Raw genomic sequence first — 21011 nt, forward strand, 5'->3', positions numbered from 1 at the left:
TTTATCAGTGACTCCAATGAAAATTATAATTCATTGTAGAAATGTACTATTTAAATTTACTTTCAACTGAATCATTTTTTTTTATTATAACACGACATGTGACCAAACCATCCTGAGCGTATACAGAGACGACAAGGTCCATGAATGCGATCCAATCGAAAAGACAGGGGGGAAAGGGATTGTTAGTAATGGAGACTGAAAATCCCACTGCTAGCAATATACCCAACCAGGTCGACCTCCTCGCGGTTCCCCCTGGAAACTATCATGGTTAATTCCTGATAAATTCATCATGATGGGCTAACTGACCTATTTTAATTCTCATCTATCACCATTCACTGGTGCTACGCCAGCGTATCCCTTTGGCGCAGGCGGGGTTACCATTCCATTTTCACCCATCAAAAAAAAAATCGGAAAGACAATATTCCACTCTCAACGGTTGGCCGCACTATGCCTACTTTCAAAGTGCTTTTTGACGCTACATTTGAAGCATCCGAGTTTACTGGTTGAACGAAATATGCCTTAAGAAAGGACAGGGGAAGACTGTACAAAAGTCGTTTGCTTGGACACCTCTGTCCCATTCGTGTTTCTACCGTGAAGCAGTTGTGTTTGCATGGCTGTGTTTTGGTTTGAAGGGTGGGGTTTACAGGGTACAGAGGAATAACATCCGAGTCCTCAAGAATGGCAACGCATGAGGGGGTACCATGGGCGAAACAATATATCCTGTTATGTCCATGGTACTGCTTATATCTATAGGCGACGGTTACCATTTATTTATTTATTTATTTTTTGGAAAACGTACAGCTGAATTACAGTCAATACACATCTATTATGTATAAGTATACATTATTAACCATTTTTATCTTTATCTATCTAAAAAATAAAGTACCGCGTTCGTGATTCACTGTTCACCACAAAAGTTGATTGGTGGAGAATGCTACTAGCATTACTACCTTTCGTACCCTATTTTATTTTGGTCAATAAATTTATTTGAATAAATAACAAAGTGACTGTTTATCTATTATGTTTGAGTCAGAGATCAGACAAAGGTCATAAACTCACGGATGGATGGGCCAGAGAAGAAACATGTGACACCATTAATCACGAGAAACAAAGTCAAGAGAAAAAATGTAATGAATAAGGAAAAATTAAGAAAAAGTATAAAACATGTTTCTTTTTATTCACTATCATGATAAACACCATGTCTAAGGCACGTTGAGGATGAATCGCTATGAAAATCCGATGAATATTAAATATTAAACAACAGATGCAGTTAGCCACAAAAAATGTTTATGAATCGACGTTCCATCCATTCCGTTTCCACGTGATTTGTTTACGTTTACTTCCAAACAAACGCTGGGAAGTCATGCTTTCAACAGGTACTGACTTTTTGTTACATAGACACTTCCTTCCTTGAGATTTTTACATTTCCAGCACTTAGATAATATAAATGACGATTTTTAATATAAAATAAAGTCATATCCATTTTGACTTCTAAAAGAAAAAGGTTTTATGTTCGACTGCATATTTTTTTTTATTTTTGTATTTTTTTTTTCAATCGACTTTACTCTCGTATTGATTTCATAGCAATTTTGTACCAAGGCAACCGGTTATTGTTGCATATTAAACCTATAGTCGCGAAGTAAAATCTACTTTTAGAAACAATACTGGGGGTCACATTCAAATATTTTAAATACAAAATTATATACATGAAACGTCAGTGCTCAAAAGTGCATTTTATTATAATAAGAATATTTGTTTTACCACTAGTAAATAAATGGTGGGTAATATACAGTCTATCTATCTATCCTATTTAAGAGCTGCGCTCTTGTCGGTGGTGCTCTTGCCACTCACTACGATTTTCAGCGAGTCTCTTCACCTCTTGATACGACACGACACCGACTCCTTCCTTGATCTGCCTGATGTAACTATGTCTCGGTCTCCCTCTTCCCCTCCTTGCTTCTATCTTACCTTCTATTATAATGTACATAAATTCGTCGTGTCGTATCAGTATATATACAGTAATATCTATATATTTTAGTTACAATATCTATACACTCGTCGAATAACAAATATGTTAAAAGTCTGTTATCCAATATTATTATTTGGATAACAGACTTTTAACACAATCGAAAATATGTAGATATCCGATCAATGTGGGCGATATCGAAATGCGTGATAACCTTTTTTTACACCATCGATATTCTGAGAAACCCAATATATAGATATCGGATCGGTATCCATAATACCCATGCCTATAGTTAACTTGTCTATTTTGTCACGATTGAATATGCTATTTGTTTTTTTAGCAAAATTTACATATATTGTTGGTAGAGTTCTATATATTTTTTTAATAGCTAAACGTGTGACCACACGGCTACCGGGGATCAGGGACAGTATGGTCTATAAATATGAACAGCGGACAAGGAAATTCTTATCTCAACGGTTGGTCACACTATGCTGGCCAACTAAATGCTTTTTCACGCTACGTTTGAATGATCCAAGGTTACAGGATGAAGGGAACATATCATGGGAGAGGCCATTCCACAATCTTATAGCACATCTCGCGTAAGAGTTTGCAAATTTATACAGACAAAAAAATTAAGCTTATTATATCAACTCAATAAAAAAAAATCGCCGTGTGGTCCCGACATAGAATAGAACACCTTTTCTTTTTCAGTGGGTGTCGTAAGACGCGACCAAGGGACCTTAGTGGTCGAGGGATAAGCAGCAGGGTTCCTCTTAAAACGCCACCAAAGCCTAACCGCGGTTGTCAACCCGTTTGTCAAGCGCGACAATTACTGATAAAACTCCTATTATAGGAAAGGCCGTTAATTGTCCATTGTTGAACACAGATTTCCCCCATAGATTACTATAAGGGACAATCCTTAGCAACGTGCATCTATTGACTTCCTGCAATTCGTTTAAATTCGTCACTCCAGTTAGTGGGAGGTCGTAATATACACTGCGTTTGCCTGCATAACCTTTCTAGAACATTACTTCCAGTTCTCGATTCTTCGAGCTATGTGAGAGCATATCGCTACTTCAGCTTGTTTATTGTTTTGTTGTAATTTTATATAAATTATTTAAGTATTTAATATTTATATATAAGTATTTAAGAAATACTAATGCAAGAGGTCATGTAAGAGTCAAAGGCAAACAGAAAACAGATGTTTTCAATTTATGTCTGCAAACTACACTAAAACGACTGCATAATTTTACATGCAATTTTCTACTGACATGAGTATGGTAATCGCAAATAAATAGCCATACTATTAACTATCAACTTTTATTGTATGACAACTTATGTAATAGTTGAGGATCGCCTTAGTGTGCTTAAACGGCTTAATTTCTTATCACGATGGCAGTTAGTGATATATTATTGATATAGGCAGCTCACTGCCCAATTTAGACGCCAGTCTACCACAACTATGTTTAGTTTTATGTTATTGTTGCCAATTAATGTGTAATATTGTTGTGGTGGAAAAATAAAAATGATTATTAATGTAACTACAGAACTGGAAGCCAGAGCCGAAATATTCATATTTTTAATATGTCAGTAAAAGAAGAAGACAGCTTTGACAGCTGTCATTCGTTTGACGACAATTGTATTGCTATTGATTATTATTGATATTTTTTCATGAATGGTTTCGCGGTATTTTGTTGCAGAAAATGTATTGGATTGCCTTATTGTTAAGGTATTAAAGTTGTTTTTAATTGTATATGCGTTTTCCTTTTGATCTTTAAAAATACATACAATAGAATCACGATTATCCGAATATCAATTATGTCAATATTATTTGGACAAATCTGAACGAATTGGATCCCATATAGTTGTTACATTTGAAGGGCAAGGGACTTTGTCACAATGAAACAATGTGAATTATGTTAAAGATTAATAACTAATTATGTGCAATCAAAATTTTAAATTGCATTGGTAGATAATCCGTTATCTTTACAGTATTGAGTCCACCTTTTGTACCCGAAATTTTTTTTGTAACGTGGTCAATAAAGAACAAATAAATAAATAAATAGCTAGTAATTTTTTATATCATTTTGTCTGATTTGTGATTGATGACGTATGTAAAACCTTTTACGTGACAAAAAATATTAAAAATTAATTATTGTTTATTTGACTTTAAAATTGAGTATCCGGATTATCGATTATACGGAATACCACTGGTTTTATTTGATTCGGATAATCGAGATTTTACTGTACACTATATCTTTGGGCGGAACAAGGATATTGATATGTAAATGTTACGAGACGCAAGATCAGATAGTTCGTAGGTCTGATACATACATTCGTCAATCGCAACGTAATTGTCTTCATATAAATGACTAATTCTAGTAGGTGTTTAATATTATTACCAAGTACATGATGTGAGTTCATTTTATAATACTATTGTTTCCAATATTCACAATTTCACTTCATTCAATTTCGAGTCTTTTTTTTTTTATCTACAACCTGAATAGGTTTGTAGGAGAACTTTTACGAATAAAAGTGTTTAGTATATTACTACTTGTACTACTACATTGGTGGGGGAAAGAGATGGTTAGTAATAGGGTATAACAACCCCATTGCTAGCAACATACCTTATCAGATCGACCTTCACACGGTCGCCCTAGAAAGCATCATGAACGATTATTGTTGACTTTGTTTCAATGGGTCAACTGACCTGCTTCATCCACACCTTTTATCCCTCACTGGTGCCCCGTTAGTGGATACAGATAGCGCAGGCGGAGTTACCATTTCATTATCAGCTATAAAATACTACTATTATCTTATAAAGGAGTATTCTACCAGTGAAACAACATTTTCACTAAAGTAATATGAATGGCCGTGTGGTCCCTGCATAGAATAAGCCGTCCCTTCCTTTCGAGGTGAGAGATGAGCATCAGCGTCCCTCTTAAAACATCTCTAAAGTCTAACTCCAATTCCAATCTGCCTGCCAAGCGTGGCAACTACTGGCAAAACCCCCCAAGGAGAAGACTTATGTTCAGCAGTGGGAGACTTTGTACAAAAGTCGATTGCTTGGGTACCTCTGTCCCTTTCGTGTTTCTACTGTGAAGCAGTTGTGTTTGCATGGCTGTGTTTTGAAGGATGGGATATGGCAGTGAATTTACAAGGTACAGAGGAATAACACCTGAGTCCTCAGGAATGGCAACGCATTGGGGTTATCATGGGCGAAACAGTATACTCTGTTATGTCCATGATACTGCTCATGTCTATAGGCGACGGTTGCCATTTTTCTTTAGATGGGCCGTCAGCTTGTTTGCCTTTCTAAGATACATAAAAAACCTTTCTTGACGGATTAAAAGAAAATCCATGCTAAAAATTCCTTCTCCGCGTAGGATCTAAAGGCTAATTGTACTGACCTTCCGAAGTGCTGGTAAATCGTTTGCTACTCAATGCTGATAACTCCACAACTAGCCTCCGAGCGGGGCTCGCCTCGGGCCGGGAGTTCCAAGGATGGTCGCCGGTTATATGCTCAATCTTTATACCCCTATCTCCAGCGTCGTAGATAAAGCCTAAATTTTCACTGCAACAAAATTTCAATACTTCAGTGGTTCGATCGTTATAGTAAATAAATGGCTGGTAAGATTTCGAAGCTCGGTGACAAAATTGTTAAAATGACTTCAGAATTGAGGTGAGAAAAGGAGAGGTGTACTGAGACGAGATGAGGTGAGCTGAGACGAGATGACGTGAACTAAGTCGAGATGAGGTGAGTTGAGACGAGATGACGTGAACTAAGACGAGATGAGGTGAGCTGAGACGAGATGAGGTGAGCTGAGACGAGATGAGGTGAGTTGAGACGAGATGACGTGAACTAAGACGAGATGAGGTGAGCTGAGACGAGATGACCCGAGTTGAGATGAGTTGCGGTGAGGCGAGACGAGATGAGGCGAGTTGAGACGAGGTGAGGTGAGATAAGGTAAGATGAGATACTATAGATTATTTAGTTTAAATTTCGTGAAATTCACTTGAGTTCAAGTATTTTGACATTTTAGAGCTTTCATATAAACAACTGGCGCTATCGGTATATAGCTAGCAATATACTATATCAAGTCAACCTCCCCGCGGTCCCCCCTGGAAACCATCGTGCTAAATTTCAAGTGTGTTCATCACGATGGGTTAGACCTGCCTTATACTTAGACATAGCCCCATTGCTAGCAATATACCCTATTAGGTCGACCTCCATGTGGTTCTCCCTGGAAACCATCATGAACAATTCTTGTTGAATTTGTCACGATGGGCTAACTGACTTGCTTCATCCTCACCTATCATCCTGAAGGATCCAGTGAACTGGTGCCCCGCCGGTGTGCCCGAAAAGGCAGGTCTAACCCATCGTGATGAACACACTTGGAATTCAGCACGATGGTTTCCAAGGGGGACCGCGGGGAGGTTGACTTGACAGAGTATATTGCTAGCAATGGGACTGGCAGTCCCTATTACTAACGATCCTTACGCGTGACTGGGATATACTTACAGACAAGGATAAAAGTAATCCATTACATTCTTTATCCTATATAGTACGTAACATATATCAAATTCCATAGCGATATATATATATATATATATATATATATATATATATATATATATATATATATATATATATATATATTTATACTACGAAGGTGGCAAACAAGCATACAATCCGTCTGATGGTAAACGGTTACTGTAACCTATGGACGCCTGCAACACAATGTGTCACGTTCGCGTTGCTGACCCTGAATGAATCTAAATATACTCTTTTTGAAAAGCCCCATACTGTAGTCTATAGGGAAAACCTCAATAAGGATAATTTATTCAAATATTACTAATTTCATTCAATAATTAACAAAACTTGATTAGATCTTTATGATCTTCACATCTATAATATTAAAGAAAACAAAACGAAGAAACGTCTGCTCTTATACCGAACTATGGTCACAGGTTTGGTTGCTATTTTTTTTTTTATCTTTATACATCGATAGATTATAATGACATGCGACATTGAGGAATGTTATCGATTCTATTGATCAACAATGATTGCAAAAAGTAACTCGCAAATCCCACAGAACAATGCGAACGGAACATGTTGTTTATATTTTTTTTTTGTGTAAAACTGAAGCCAAGACCTGTGTCGACTAAGATGATATTGGCTGAACAAAATTTGTAATGAAAAAGTAATAACTGCCAAAAAAAAAAAGTCTAGAAAACAATAAATGCGATCTCAATAAACGATAATATATGTATATAACAAAGATTTCGGAATAGGTGGAATGCATCGCGCGTTGTATTTATGACATTGCCAATGCGTTAGAGAGGGATAGACATATAAATCTGCATCTGGCTTTTGACTAATCCGTAGAAGTCAAATTCATCAAGATATGACACTTGGTTTTGTCAATTGGCCGTATAACCCTACCAAATTCAGATACAACCTGCTTGCATACTTTCTACATAAACTGTGTCGAATATATAATCTATTAATATAAAATTTGTTATTGACAAATAATTGATATATTAATATGAACAAAAATTTTACATACACACTTTCTATACACCAGCCTGCTATGAATTGAGAAAAATAGCAACTGACTGTATATCTTTCGTCCTCTTTTCACTAATTATATTTGCATAAGAAGGAAAGAGGCAACCATATGATTTAAAGTTTTTATTTTATCATTCCTTCTATGTAATTCCTTGTAGGTATATTATACGATGTCTTCGCAGAATATACATTGATTTTAAATCTTCTATCTACAATTTTACATATTGATACAGTCTATTAATATATAAAATATCAAGACCCCGAATACAAAAAGGGGCAAGTTATTAGTAGAGGGGGGAAAAGGGATTGTTAGTAATGGAGACTGAGAATCCTATTGCTAGCAATATACCCAACTGGGTTGACCTCCTCGTGCTTCCCCCTGGAAACTATCATGGTTAATTCCTGATGAATTCATCATGATGGGCTAACTGGCCTGTTTACATTCTCATCTATCACCCTTCACTGGTGCTCCGCCAGCGTATCCCGTTAGCGCAGGCGGGGTTACCATACCATTTTCACCCATAAAAAAAAATCCTAGTAGAAGTTGTATACAACCATGAAATAATGATATCAAATGCAAAATTATCCACAATATTTCCTCAACCGCTCTTTAATAATAACGTCTCAATAACACGCAAGAGATATAAAAAGAAATAAGCTAATAATAACGCCGGTGCTATTGATGTCTTTATTATGCTCTGGTTTCATTTAACTCGACATTCACGTCGCCTGGGTTTATTTTTCGAAGTCGAATCGGTCGAAGATGATAGGTGAGAACGAATCCGTCACCTGAGCATTTGCTTAACATAATTGAGGGGGGGTGGGGAGAAGGGATTGTTAGTGGTGCGGATTACTAGTCCCATTGCTAGCAAAGCACCTCGTTGGGTGGACCTCCACGTGGTCCCCCCTGGAAACCATCATGCTGAATTCCGAGTGGATTCATCACGATGGGCTAACTGACCTGTTATTTCATTCTATTTCACTTATCATCCCTCACTGGTGCCCCGCCAGCGTATACCGTTTACGCAGGCGGGGTTACCATGTTATTATCACTAAATATGGAACCGATATGGGAACAAACATTAACGATAACGACTACAAAAGTAATCATAGAAATCGGTTTAGAATTGACGAAGATATCACACATAACACACATAAAAAATTTAGCCGAAACAAAAATCTTTTAAAAGTTACTTAAAAACAGCAAAATGTTTTCTTTTGTAATTCTAAGGGGAATTGTAAATGGGTACCATTGATTGATAACCACTAAAATTGGGAGGAAAATAATGGGGGGGGGTCTAATTTAACCCTTTGCACTCCGTTGTCGCCGTATTTGCGACATTAAAATGCTAACATTAAATCCACTGTCGCCGCTAAGACGACTCGCTTGTTTTACTGACTCAGCGCCCTTAATACTTAGGTAAGCGAAATCCTCTGTGTTTATCTTATAGTGTTAATAATATGTTTATTTTGTTTACATTATAATAAGTTATTGATAAGTTAATAAGTTATTGGTATCCACTATGAATTACTAGGCTGGAGTACATATACACCCTATCAGGCCAACCTTTACGCGGTTCCCCATAGAAACCATCATGGTTAATTCTAGTGGAATTTGTCACGATGGGCTAACTGGCTTGCATTCATCTTTACTTATCATCCCTCACTGATGCCCCGCCAGCGTATATTAATAGCGTAGGCGGGGTTACCATTTCATTATAACCCATTAAAAAAAAAACCCTAAAATTAGAATTATACCCACTTTAATAATTGTTTGCCTTTATTAATATTGTTCGATTTATTGGACAGAAAGTAAATGAATTGAAGACAATATAAAAACTAAAACCTCCTACAAAACCTACTTTAACTATTAGACTGTCACTGTCTTTCAAATTGAGAAATTAGCGCAAAAGAAAAGGACAAAACACTTCAATAAGCAAAATAGGTTAACGAGGTTTGACGTTTTTGTAAATAAGAAGGATTTTTCTATGACGTCAACTTTGTTAGTTAAATCATATTAAAAATAACCTGGATATCTGAGATTCTAGATCTAAGCCTTCATACGTCTTAATTCTTGAGACGGGTTTAAATTTGACTCAAAATGGTTTAAAGTCTTTTTAAGGATTAATGTGGCGGAATGTTGTCAGTTATGGTCACTTTGATCATATAAATGGAATTTGGTCAAGTGCGATCAGAACTCACGATTCGAGATTTCCGAAACCTTGTAATTTTATAAGTAAAGATCGCAACAAAACAAATAAGATATTTGGCAAAATAATTCTTCAATAGTAGCAAAATGAACATGAGACTAACAGGGAAGTCACTTTATATAAATTTCAAAAATAATCATCAAAACAAACTTCATTTATGACAAAATAAGTTATTTTGATATTTTTTATATAACAAAATAGATTCACTATTTTGATAAATTTTCTATAGGACCAATTAGTAAGTAAATCGTTTTAGATAAAAAAAAAAAGAATTTTGAAATCGGTTTAGAACTGACAGTTTTAAAGTAACAACGTTAAAAAAATTGTGAACCTCCTTTTTATTGAAGTCGGTTGAAAAAGAGTTAAGATGCATGTGTGGTGTAATAATAGAGTACAAAATTAAAATAGAGTATTTTAGACGAAGCGAGGTTGAGAAATAATAGCTTATCATTGTATGATATTTGATGTGCAGGGCTGATGATGAAGAAAACATTGCTAAGAAAGTATTAATGTGAATAGGCATAAATGTAAAAGTGATGGATAGTTTATGTGAAAAATGACATGGCTAGAAACGGAGTAAAGACTGAGATGACCCCTGAGGAGGCAAACAAACAAACGGCCCACGTAATGGTAACCCTACGATATCAGGGATATTTCAAATGTGTTGCCAACCCTGAAGAAACCTCTTTATCCCATTTCTAAAGACTCCCATACTGTAGTCTCATAACATCTACAGGGAGTTCATAATTTGAGTATCGGAGGGCACATCTATAAAACCGCGTTATATGCGACTATACATGCTCAAAGGTCAAGGGCAGGAAGGTGATAGCAAACCTAGAGCATAACATGATTTTAAAACAATTATTAATTTAATGATTTAACAGCCGAGGGATGGGCAACAGTCCCTCTTTTTATATAAAAACAATACAACAATAAATTAAAGTTAATATAAAATTCCTTAAATACTAATACTAATTATAAGTAATCCCCCAACGCACCACACCGAGGCAGCGTACCCAAGATACTGGCAGCATTACCTCTTTGGATTGCCAAACTTATCTTTTGGGCAATATAGCTACCAGCTCTTATGTCACCAGTAACTTCGATGAGGCGCGCTGCGATCGTCCGATATGCAGTCCTTCTTAAAACATAATTAAAGCCTAACCGCGGTTGCCAACCCGCCTGCCAAGCGTGGCAACCACTGCCAAATATCTCCTTATGGGGAAGGACTATATTCAGCAGCGGGCATTTAAAGACGGATATTATAATAATAATAATAATGAATTAAACAGGCGTTTACATACCTCTCCATTTGCTCGGGTATGCAATATTCCCAATTACGACTATTGCACTGAAACTCTCTAACTCGTCGCAACACCGGCGAGTTCAGTTCATCACAGATTTCTTTCAAGGCCCCCTTGTCTATCACATCTTGTATGGCTACTAGTGATAATCTGTTTAAAAAAAATAAAATAAAAAAAGGTATATTAATTGATTTAATAGTCCAGTTAGTGACACACTCGGAGAAGTTTCACTAAGTTAATACTAATAACGTATTAGTTAATGAGAATTTAAATTGTTAATTGACATTATTACAGTTAACAGCCCCTAATGAATCATTACCTTTTTTTTTTTTTTTTTTTTTTTTTTATAACGTCTGGAAAATGCTTTATGCAGACCCATACACCTTGTGGGAGGTGTATGGGTACTGTGGGAGTCCCCCCGTAAGGTGGGGGTGTACCCACCAAAAACCAGACGATATACCCTCGAGGTGCCATATGTCGGAGACATGGGTTCGCTTTCGCACTCACCACATCTCCGACGGCAGCGACCCGCCCCTTGATGGTAAGAGCAGGTCTCCTCTCTCAAGATAGGGTGAATGGCGTGCTCACCCTACCACTCGGGGGATGCGCCGGTAATGAATCATTACCTGACTTTTTATATGTATACCAAGGAATTACTTAAGCAACTCTGAGTGTGACAGTTAAAGTTGTTCAAAAATCAGTTCCAACAAAAACCAGTCAAGCGAGAGTCGAATTAGCACACCATTTTTTTTTATACATTAAAAATATTGACTATTATTGTTACCAAGTAAATGTCAAATAATTCAAAACACACTTCACAGTAAAGGTGCATATTTGTTTGACGTTAAAAATCGATTTAAAATTATGTGGAGATATCACATAAGCAGAAATAGAAATATACAAAAGTAAATATAGTTAGTTATCATAAACATATAAATTATCAACCAGAATATTATCTGTAATAGGTTTTTTACATAACTGATAAAAAAAAAATTATAGATATAAATAGAGATGATAATTATAACTCCATAACTGATAAATATTTCTTTGTACAACAAGAAATGATGAAGTGTGAGAAGCATTAGATTGGATTAAGAGTGGGTATCTAATAACTGGTGATAAATTATCACTATAATTTATTTATTTAAATTTTATTGACCAATAAAACTTGGTACAAAAGGCGGACTTAATACTTTAGGTATTCTCTACCAGTCAACCTTATAGTATTTATACCTACACACACACACACACGCACGCACGCACGCACGCACGCACGCACGCACTCACGCACGCACGCACGCACGCACGCACGCACGCACGCACGCACGCACGCACGCACGCACGCACGCACGCACGCTCGCACGCACGCACGCACGCACGCACGCACGCACGCACGCACGCACGCACGCACGCACACACACACACACACACACACACACACACATATATATATATATATATAATTCGTTTGCTTAACAACTGCATTCGCTTTATCTTCGGGCTGCGTAAGTATGACCACGTTTCTAATTTCCGCTCACAACTCAAATGGTTGACCATTCGTAACCGCAAAGACTTACGTATACTTTGCACACTGTTCTCTATCCTCAATGATCCTTCCTCTCCTACTTATTTGAAAGATAGATTTCAGTATCTCAAAGACTCCCATACCCTTAATCTTCGGTCATCTCATAATCTCCTCCTCATCACCCCGTCACATCATTCCGGATTTATGTCCAATTATTTTACTGTCACCGCTATCAGCCTTTGGAATAAAATCCCTGTAGATCTACGCAGAGCATCAAGTAAAGATATTTTTAAAAGAAGACTTTTTAATTATTTGTTGAGTCAACAAAACCAGCTCTAGTTACAGGTCACTCAATAGTTATTATATCTCATAATGCTTATCGTTGTTTTAATTTATGTATATGTATGTGTATATGTGTATGTATGTATGTGTATGTATGTGTATATATGTGTATATATTTCATATGTATTAGTTTATCCATATATATTAAAAGTAATGTTTATGTATTATATGTGCATTTCTTATGTGTATATTATATTTATATTGTGTATTGCCTTAATGTGTTACTATAATTGTCACATATTTTTCACCACATCTGCCCTTCATACGCTTTCTGTTTTTACCCAATGGTTAGCTGGTAGAGAATGCCATATGGCATTAAGCTCGCCATTTGTACAAAATTTTATTGTGCAATAAAGAATAAATAAATAAATAAATAAATAAATATATATATATATATATATATATATATATATATATATATATATATATACCTACTACATATGTCTACTTAATTACTTGTTTTGAATTAGAGAATACAATAATTATAATTATTATAAGCTCATGCATATTAATAATGTTACGAAAAATTTATAACTCACTTGTTTTCTAAAATAGTCAGACAGACCACTTCTCTCACGCCCGGATTGAATATTTTGTCTAAACTGAGCTGGTGAAGATTCCATGATGCCAATCGGCAACATCTAACTCCACATCGCTCATAATTAAACATTTCTCCAGGCAATGGTCTGTGGGAGCACGCTGAGAGCAACTCTAGAATGTCATTGACTGGTGCAGTAGCGAAACCATTTGGTAGCCTTGTCGTAGTTAACCTACTCTTTGGTGTGCTTGTTCCTCCGTTTGGTGTCATATCACTTACAGACGTTTGCTCTGTCCAACCGTTAACATTCGCACTTCTGTACATCAGTGTCTGCATACTCTCGTACTTTCTTAACTCCAAACTTAAATGCTGTTTGGCAATTAACAATTTTATATTGTCCATTCCCCTTACTTTTATTAAATCATCCAATGACTTAAAGGGTCCTTTCTTATTTCTGTAGTCTACTATATTGGCAGCTATTTCTTGGTTAAGGCCAGGTACGCATTGTAATTGGAATACACTGGAAGAGTTTACGGAGCATAGTTTACTCTCGCCTGTTATTCTTACACTATCTAGTGACTGTGTGCATGAGCTTGCACGTGACAATTGTTTCTTTACACATATTTCGGGCCTTAATAATTCTAGTTTTTCAGCACCTAAACCTAAAAATAAAATATCAGAATCAGACATTGGGTCTACACTCTATATTTTTTATTTTTTTTTTATATCCTACAGTATATTCAGTAATGTCCATAGTGGTATCCAAGTATAGATAACAGTGATTACTTTTCATTACCAGAGGGAGACTTTGTACAAAAGTTGTTTGCTTGGGCACCTCTGTCCCATTCGTGTTTCAACTGTAAAGCAGTTGTATTTGCATGGCTGTGTTTCCGTTTGAAGGGTGGGATATGGCGTGAATTTACAGGGTACAGAAGAATAACACCTGAGTCCTCAGTATCATTAGTCAGCAGTATCATGGGCAAAACAGTATACTCTGTTATGTCCATGGTACTGCTCATGTCTATAGGGGATGGTTACCACTTTCCATCAGGTGGGCCGTCTGCTTGTTTATCATTCTAAGTTGTATAAAAAAATCAATTGGACTAGCAGCTTGCCATTGTATTATAAAAAAGCAAGTCAGCATTGATTTGTCTCGATTTTGGTATCAGTAAATAATCCAATGTAAACAAAGCACTTAATATAACAACTGTTATCCTATTAGTGACATTATTTCATTATAATTATAAATAAAAATTATATTGTCTGTTATATTGGAGACAAAAGGTTGGTAACCTAACTCAAGATTTACTCCTATCAAATAAAACATTTTTATTGCAAATAACAGGTTAATGAGGTCTAATTAAGATAATAAAGACTGAAGTTCATTAACATGTAATAAAAAAACATTATATAATAGGATGTATTAAGAAACACTATTCTCTATTTTAAAAAATAAAATTTCATCCAAAAATGTCATAATTCTAACTACAGATAATACTGTCACTAAACTATAATATCCGGCAATGGCAATTCTTTATAAACAGTTAAATAAATAAAAATATTTTATAAACATATGTAACTACTATTTTATATGTGATGCTTAACTAATAAATAACATGTACTTATTTAGCTCTAAATTTATTTGAGACTAACTGACCCGGCAAACTTCCTTCCACCTAACAGTCGATTCCTTAATTTTTTAGTTTTTTTTTTTTTTATTATGATAACTAAAAGATACAACTTGGTTGAGATTGGAAGCAAAACTATTTTAATTGTCATAACTATTATACAGGTACCCACATCAATTGACTTAATCAAATTACCCATTATTTTTATACATAACATATCTCACCCCTATAATCTTGAAGTACAATTAATATCTATAATAGTTACAAATACAGAAATCAGCACCTAAGACTAAGATACTCTTTATATTAATCACAACACATGAACGCTACACAAATTCCCTAGGTATACCAATTATATCTGGCCAGGAATCAGGGTCTGGTATTTCAATCTCAGGCGAAGCCTCAGGTACAATATCATCTGGTTGATCCCAGGATGGTCTATGTTGGCGCATAGTATGCTCTTTGCTACCACGTGATAAAATCTGATCTACATGGCGCCTATGTATCTCCCCATCCTCTGTTCTCACCCTATATGTGGTTGGACCTTCAACCTCCACAATGGTAGCCCTGAGCCATTTCCGTCCTGGCTCATAAACCCGAATTAACACTGCTTGATTTATATTAAACGTTCTGTTTCGAGACTGTTGGGCTACAGCTTCAAGTTGCTTCTGGGCATCATCTGGTACACAATTAGGGTGTAAATTGGAAACAGCAGTTCTATATCGACGGCCATTTAGAATTTCCGCTGGTGTTTTATTAGTGCTATTCGGTACTGTGCGTAAATGATACAATACTTTCGATAGCTTTTCAGGCCAAGATATGTTACAATTGGCATATGAAAATTTCTTAAGTTTATTTTTAAATGTTTGTATAGCACGTTCAATATGCCCATTAGTCGCAGGATGATACGGGGGTGAATACTTGTGCTTTATACCATTCTTTTTCAGAAAAGAGTTAAACTCTTCAGAACTAAAAGCCCTGCCATTATCAGATACCAATATATCAGGCAATCCTTGTGCAGCGAAAATCTTCCTTAATACATTAATAATTGTCTCACTGCTCATTGATGGAATAATCTCGGCTTCAAACCACTTGCTATAACTATCCACCAGTACAAAAAATGTTTTACCTTGGAAAGGTCCTGCAAAATCTACATGCACCCGACCCCAAGGTTTCTCCGACGGTATCCAAGCCTGTGGATCTTTCGGTGGATTATTTCTCACTTGTTGACAATGCACACAGTCTGCCACAATTCTCTCAATATGTAGATCCATATCACGCCACCAAACATATCCTCTAGCATAAGCCTTAGTCTGAACAACGCCAGCATGGGGAGCATGTAATAATTCCAAAACTTTACTCTGCAGTGCTTTGGGTATAATAACTCTGTTGCTCCATAGTAAACATCCTTTACTATGAGAAAGAGCTCTCTCTGCGAGACCAAAATGGTTCCACTTCCATATTTGGACTAGAACGGGGCCAGACATGTAGTATATGAAACATAACTTTCTGTAGAATTGGATCTTTCTTAGTTTCTACTGCAATCCGTGTTACATCAAGGTCCCACCCCTCTGGCTGCTCATCAAGTAAGAGTACTTCTCTTAGACGTTCCTCTTCCCCTGCAGACGTATTAGGCACTGTCCATCGACTAAGGGCGTCTGCATTTCCAATAAGTTTCCCTGGCCTATATTTAATATTATAATTATAACAACCAAGCTTCAGCGACCATCGTAACATTCTTGGTGATATTTGGTCAGGTATAGGTTTTAAAGGGTTAAACAGACCAACAAGCGGCTTATGGTCCGTAATAATATCAAATTTACGTCCTGCCAAATATTCATGAAATTTTGTGATACCAAATATAATTGCCAGGGCTTCCTTGTCAATTTGTCCATAACGCCGCTCATGTGGCTGAAGAGTTCGTGAAGCCATCATAATCGGTCGTTCTGATCCATCATCCATCACATGGACAATCATAGCTCCTAGACCATAATCAGAGGAGTCACAAATTAATAACAGTGTTCTGTTTAATTCATATCCAACTAATGTCAAATCTGATGATAAAAGATTCTTAGCTTTGTTGAAGGCCACTTGTTCGGCTTCACCCCATATCCAGGGTCGTTTTGCATCTAATAACCTATACAATGGTTCAAGAATCGTCGCTTTGTCAGGCAAGAATTTTTCATAAAAATTATAAAGACCCAAAAATGCCCGTAACGCCACCTTACTCTGAGGTGCTGGTTTCTCTTTAATCTCCTTGACCTTTACTGGAGATGGATGTAGTCCTTCACCATCAATCATATGTCCCAGAAAGGTAATGCTGTCTGATGCAAATACACATTTCTTTACATTAAGACGAAATCCCATTGAATTCAATTTGCTTAAAACTTTGCATAACCTTTCATTATGTTCTTCAATGTTTCTCCCACATACAGCAATGTCATCAAGCAAGCATGCTACTCCTTCCATGTCTACAAGGGCTGCTGACATTAATCGCTGGAAAATTGCTGGTGCCGCACTCACACCAAAGGCCAAACGATTCATCCTCATGAGTCCCATAGGAGTGTTAAGCGTTAACAGTTCAGCTGTCTCCTTATCCACTTTCACCTGTGTATAAGCTTGCTTAAGATCCAATTTACTAAACACACGTCCTCCACTTAACTTTGCAAATGCTTCAGCTGATGTGGGCAGTGGGTATGTATCTGTATTTATAGCAGCATTAACAGTGGCATGATAATCTCCGCAGATACGGAGTGTGCCATCATCTTTCTTAACAACTCTAATTGGTGTGGCCCATTTTGAATATTTAACTGGTGTCAAAACGCCATCATTAATCATCTGTTTCAAAGAAGCTTCCACTTGTTGTTTAAGTGGAAATGGTACTGGTCGAGCTTTAAAATACTTCGGTGCCATCTCAGGTCGTACATGTAATGAAACTTCTGGACCAATATATTCTCCTAAATCATTCTTAAATAAATCAGGAAATTTGTCTATGAAGGATGCTAACTCTTCATTAGACCAGCACAATCCAGAAACATGTATATCCAGAGGGTTGAACCAATTTCTTCCTAATAAACTTGGTCCCTTGCCTGTTATCACCAACAGCTCACATTGTGCCTCCTTGTTACCTAAACTAGCCCGTACATTAGCCAGTCCCAGCACTTTCAGTGGTTCACGTGTCCATGTCACTAATTTTATGTTGGTAGGATTCAGTGGGGGTGGTGTTACCCATAATTTGTAATAAGTTTCCTCTGAAATAATTGTTCTCGAAGCTCCAGAATCAATTTCCATGGAAAGGCTCACACCATCTATTATCACATCAGCTCTAATTGCTGGAAGGTACTTTTCTGTACAATTATACACCCCCAACATCTCTTCGGGCAAGGACTTACAGCTTCCCTCCCCACATTCTGTAGTCTGATGCACTTTCGCCAATCTCCTCTCACAAGCAGATGCAATATGCCCATAACGTTTACAAAAGTAACATCTTGCTTTCACAAACGGGCAGCGCTCACCAGTTTTATGTAGTCTTGCACAATGTCGACAGTCATTTGACTTTATCCTACCAATTTCCATAGGTTCCGTAACATGGAACGGAGTTTGCTTCTGCAGGATGTTATCAGGGTATAAATCCAAACATGTAGCTTGATAATTGAGACACATTTGTAAAGCACTTTCATAAGTTAGCTTTTCTGTTTTCAATAATTCTCTTTTCAAGCGTATATCACAAACCCCTAACACCAGTCTGTCTCTCAACTGACGTTGCAAGTCCGAAAAGTTGCACTTAACAGCCAATAAACTTATAGCTGCTACAAAGTCCTGCACGCTTTCATTTTGTAATTGATGACGTTTATGAAATTTTTCCGTTTGTAAAATTTCATTAATTTCCGGTTCATAAAATTTGTCTAAAACATGTAGTATATGGGAAAATTCCACTTCAGTTGGTCGATTTGGTACTAATAGAGATACAATTAAGCCATAAGTGTCTTTTCCACACTGAGATAAAAACAATGAACGCGCTTTATCGATGTTCTGTTCACCATAACCCGCGGCATCGAGTGCACATAATAACTGCTCTTTATAATCCCTCCATTTATCTGTTTTTGGATTAAAATGTCCCAGAAGCACTATATTCGTAAGATTTGACGTCATTTTCGCATAATTACATTTATTTTCATCAGTCGCCATTAAAAGATACAACTTGGTTGAGATTGGAAGCAAAACTATTTTAATTGTCATAACTATTATACAGGTACCCACATCAATTGACTTAATCAAATTACCCATTATTTTTATACATAACAATAACTAATTATTTTGATTTTATTTCTACTTATTCCAAATTAAGTTATATTTTTATTGACAATAGGTGTGGCATGTATGTGAGCTGCGCATAGTACTGGACAGTACTTGGACATTGCAACATTACTTTATTTTTTTTTTAATAAAAGATTTTTTCCAAAATAAACTTAGCCTAATTTACTCTTTATTACATCAGCTACCTGTCAATAAAAGTTCTGTTAAAATTGGTTCAGCCATTTCAAAGATAAGATGGAACAAACAGACAGACAGACAGATAAAAATTGTAAAAAATGTTATTTTGGTGTATATACATTCATTACTACATATATATATTCATATACATGTAGTAAAAAACAGTTATTTCAATATTACAAACAGACACTCCAATTTTATTTATATATATAGATAAGGTAGATATTTATTAAGAGTAAATTGATCAATAAATAGATATGTTGTTAAATAAACAGCAAGTTAATTGTTTTATGCAAGTTAGATTAGAATGACATACAAGTTGACATCTCACATGATGGAGAATGATAATTATAGACACGAACAGCACTGTGGACAGCATAGAATACATTGTGACACTTCTCATACATTGCTATTTCTAAAGACTAAAGAGTTATGCCTCCTTATCCTGTCATTTAATAGATATTTACCTGAGACAAGTGCAAGATCATCAACTTTCTTAAAACCTCCTATCACCTTCCGGTGTCGCACTATCTCTTGTGCTAGCTGTCTGCTCACATCAGGCAGAGTCATAAGTTGCTCCTCAGTAGCTGTGTTCACATTCATTTGCTCCTGGTACTCCGTAGAGCATCCGGACCCGTTCGACGAAGGTAAATTGAATGTATGACTAAGTTTACTTCTCTTTTTCGTACTTCGTCTCAAAAGACTTCGAATGGAATTATGTCTCTCCATCCTCCTGTTTGAAGTATTAGGGATTCGTCTGCCAGTCGTCACTGAACTAGAACTTTGTCCCATATTGTGTCACCAACTCAATAATCAACTCATAAAATCACTTACTTCACTAAAGAATATCATTTAAGTAGAAAAAAAAATAGATTACGTACAAAGACCATGACCGTCTCTACACGGCAATCGTAAATTAAAACTGTCGACTCGACTCAACTGTACGCTTATCATATCACATGATAATTCATAACATAATCCAATAAGAATTATCTTCAAAGTATATTAAGAACGTTTGTTTCCTTACAACAACACAACAAACAATATAAATACTTATTACACAAGGCAAAAGGCAGAATCACACAACGACAACGATATGACATTAAATGCAATCAAGTTAGAACTGAAAATTTAAAATGTCAATGTTATCTGCATCAAACTGTCAGTCAATCAAGTTTAAACGTTCCATTCAGTGTAGCCAGTACATCATAATTATTTTTTCCCTTTTAATCGATCTAATTTTAAAATTAGTACAATACTGCTGTTCGACCTTTTCTATGAAATGATATTAAGGAAGTAAAATTGTTACCAGTTCCAAATTATTAAATAAAATGCAGAATCTTGGTTTACAGAATTAAAAAAAGGATTAAACAGGATTAATGACTCTCTCATATAGTTTTAGTGACATATTTTACAAACATGAACTTTTTCT

The 21011-nt window shown here is 36.1% G+C and overlaps 1 protein-coding gene across 1 annotated transcript in view; it reads right to left on the minus strand.

The window, feature by feature from the left end:
• Window positions 1–20692, minus strand: part of LOC113516773 (endonuclease/exonuclease/phosphatase family domain-containing protein 1-like) — a 43324-nt gene extending 22632 nt beyond the window's left edge. The window contains exons 1-4 of the mRNA XM_026901243.3: window positions 20047–20692; window positions 13459–14119; window positions 11053–11202; window positions 5377–5540 (exon numbers count right to left, since the gene is read on the minus strand). Of these exons, the coding sequence (XP_026757044.2) occupies window positions 5377–5540; window positions 11053–11202; window positions 13459–14119; window positions 20047–20371 (1300 nt within the window). The 5' untranslated portion in view covers window positions 20372–20692. The remainder of the gene's footprint in view (window positions 1–5376; window positions 5541–11052; window positions 11203–13458; window positions 14120–20046) is intronic.
• Window positions 20693–21011: the final 319 nt, after the last annotated feature.

This window comes from Galleria mellonella, unplaced genomic scaffold (assembly GCF_026898425.1).
Source record: "Galleria mellonella isolate WM207_F2 unplaced genomic scaffold, CSIRO_AGI_GalMel_v1 utg83, whole genome shotgun sequence".
Classification (NCBI taxonomy): domain Eukaryota; kingdom Metazoa; phylum Arthropoda; class Insecta; order Lepidoptera; family Pyralidae; genus Galleria; species Galleria mellonella.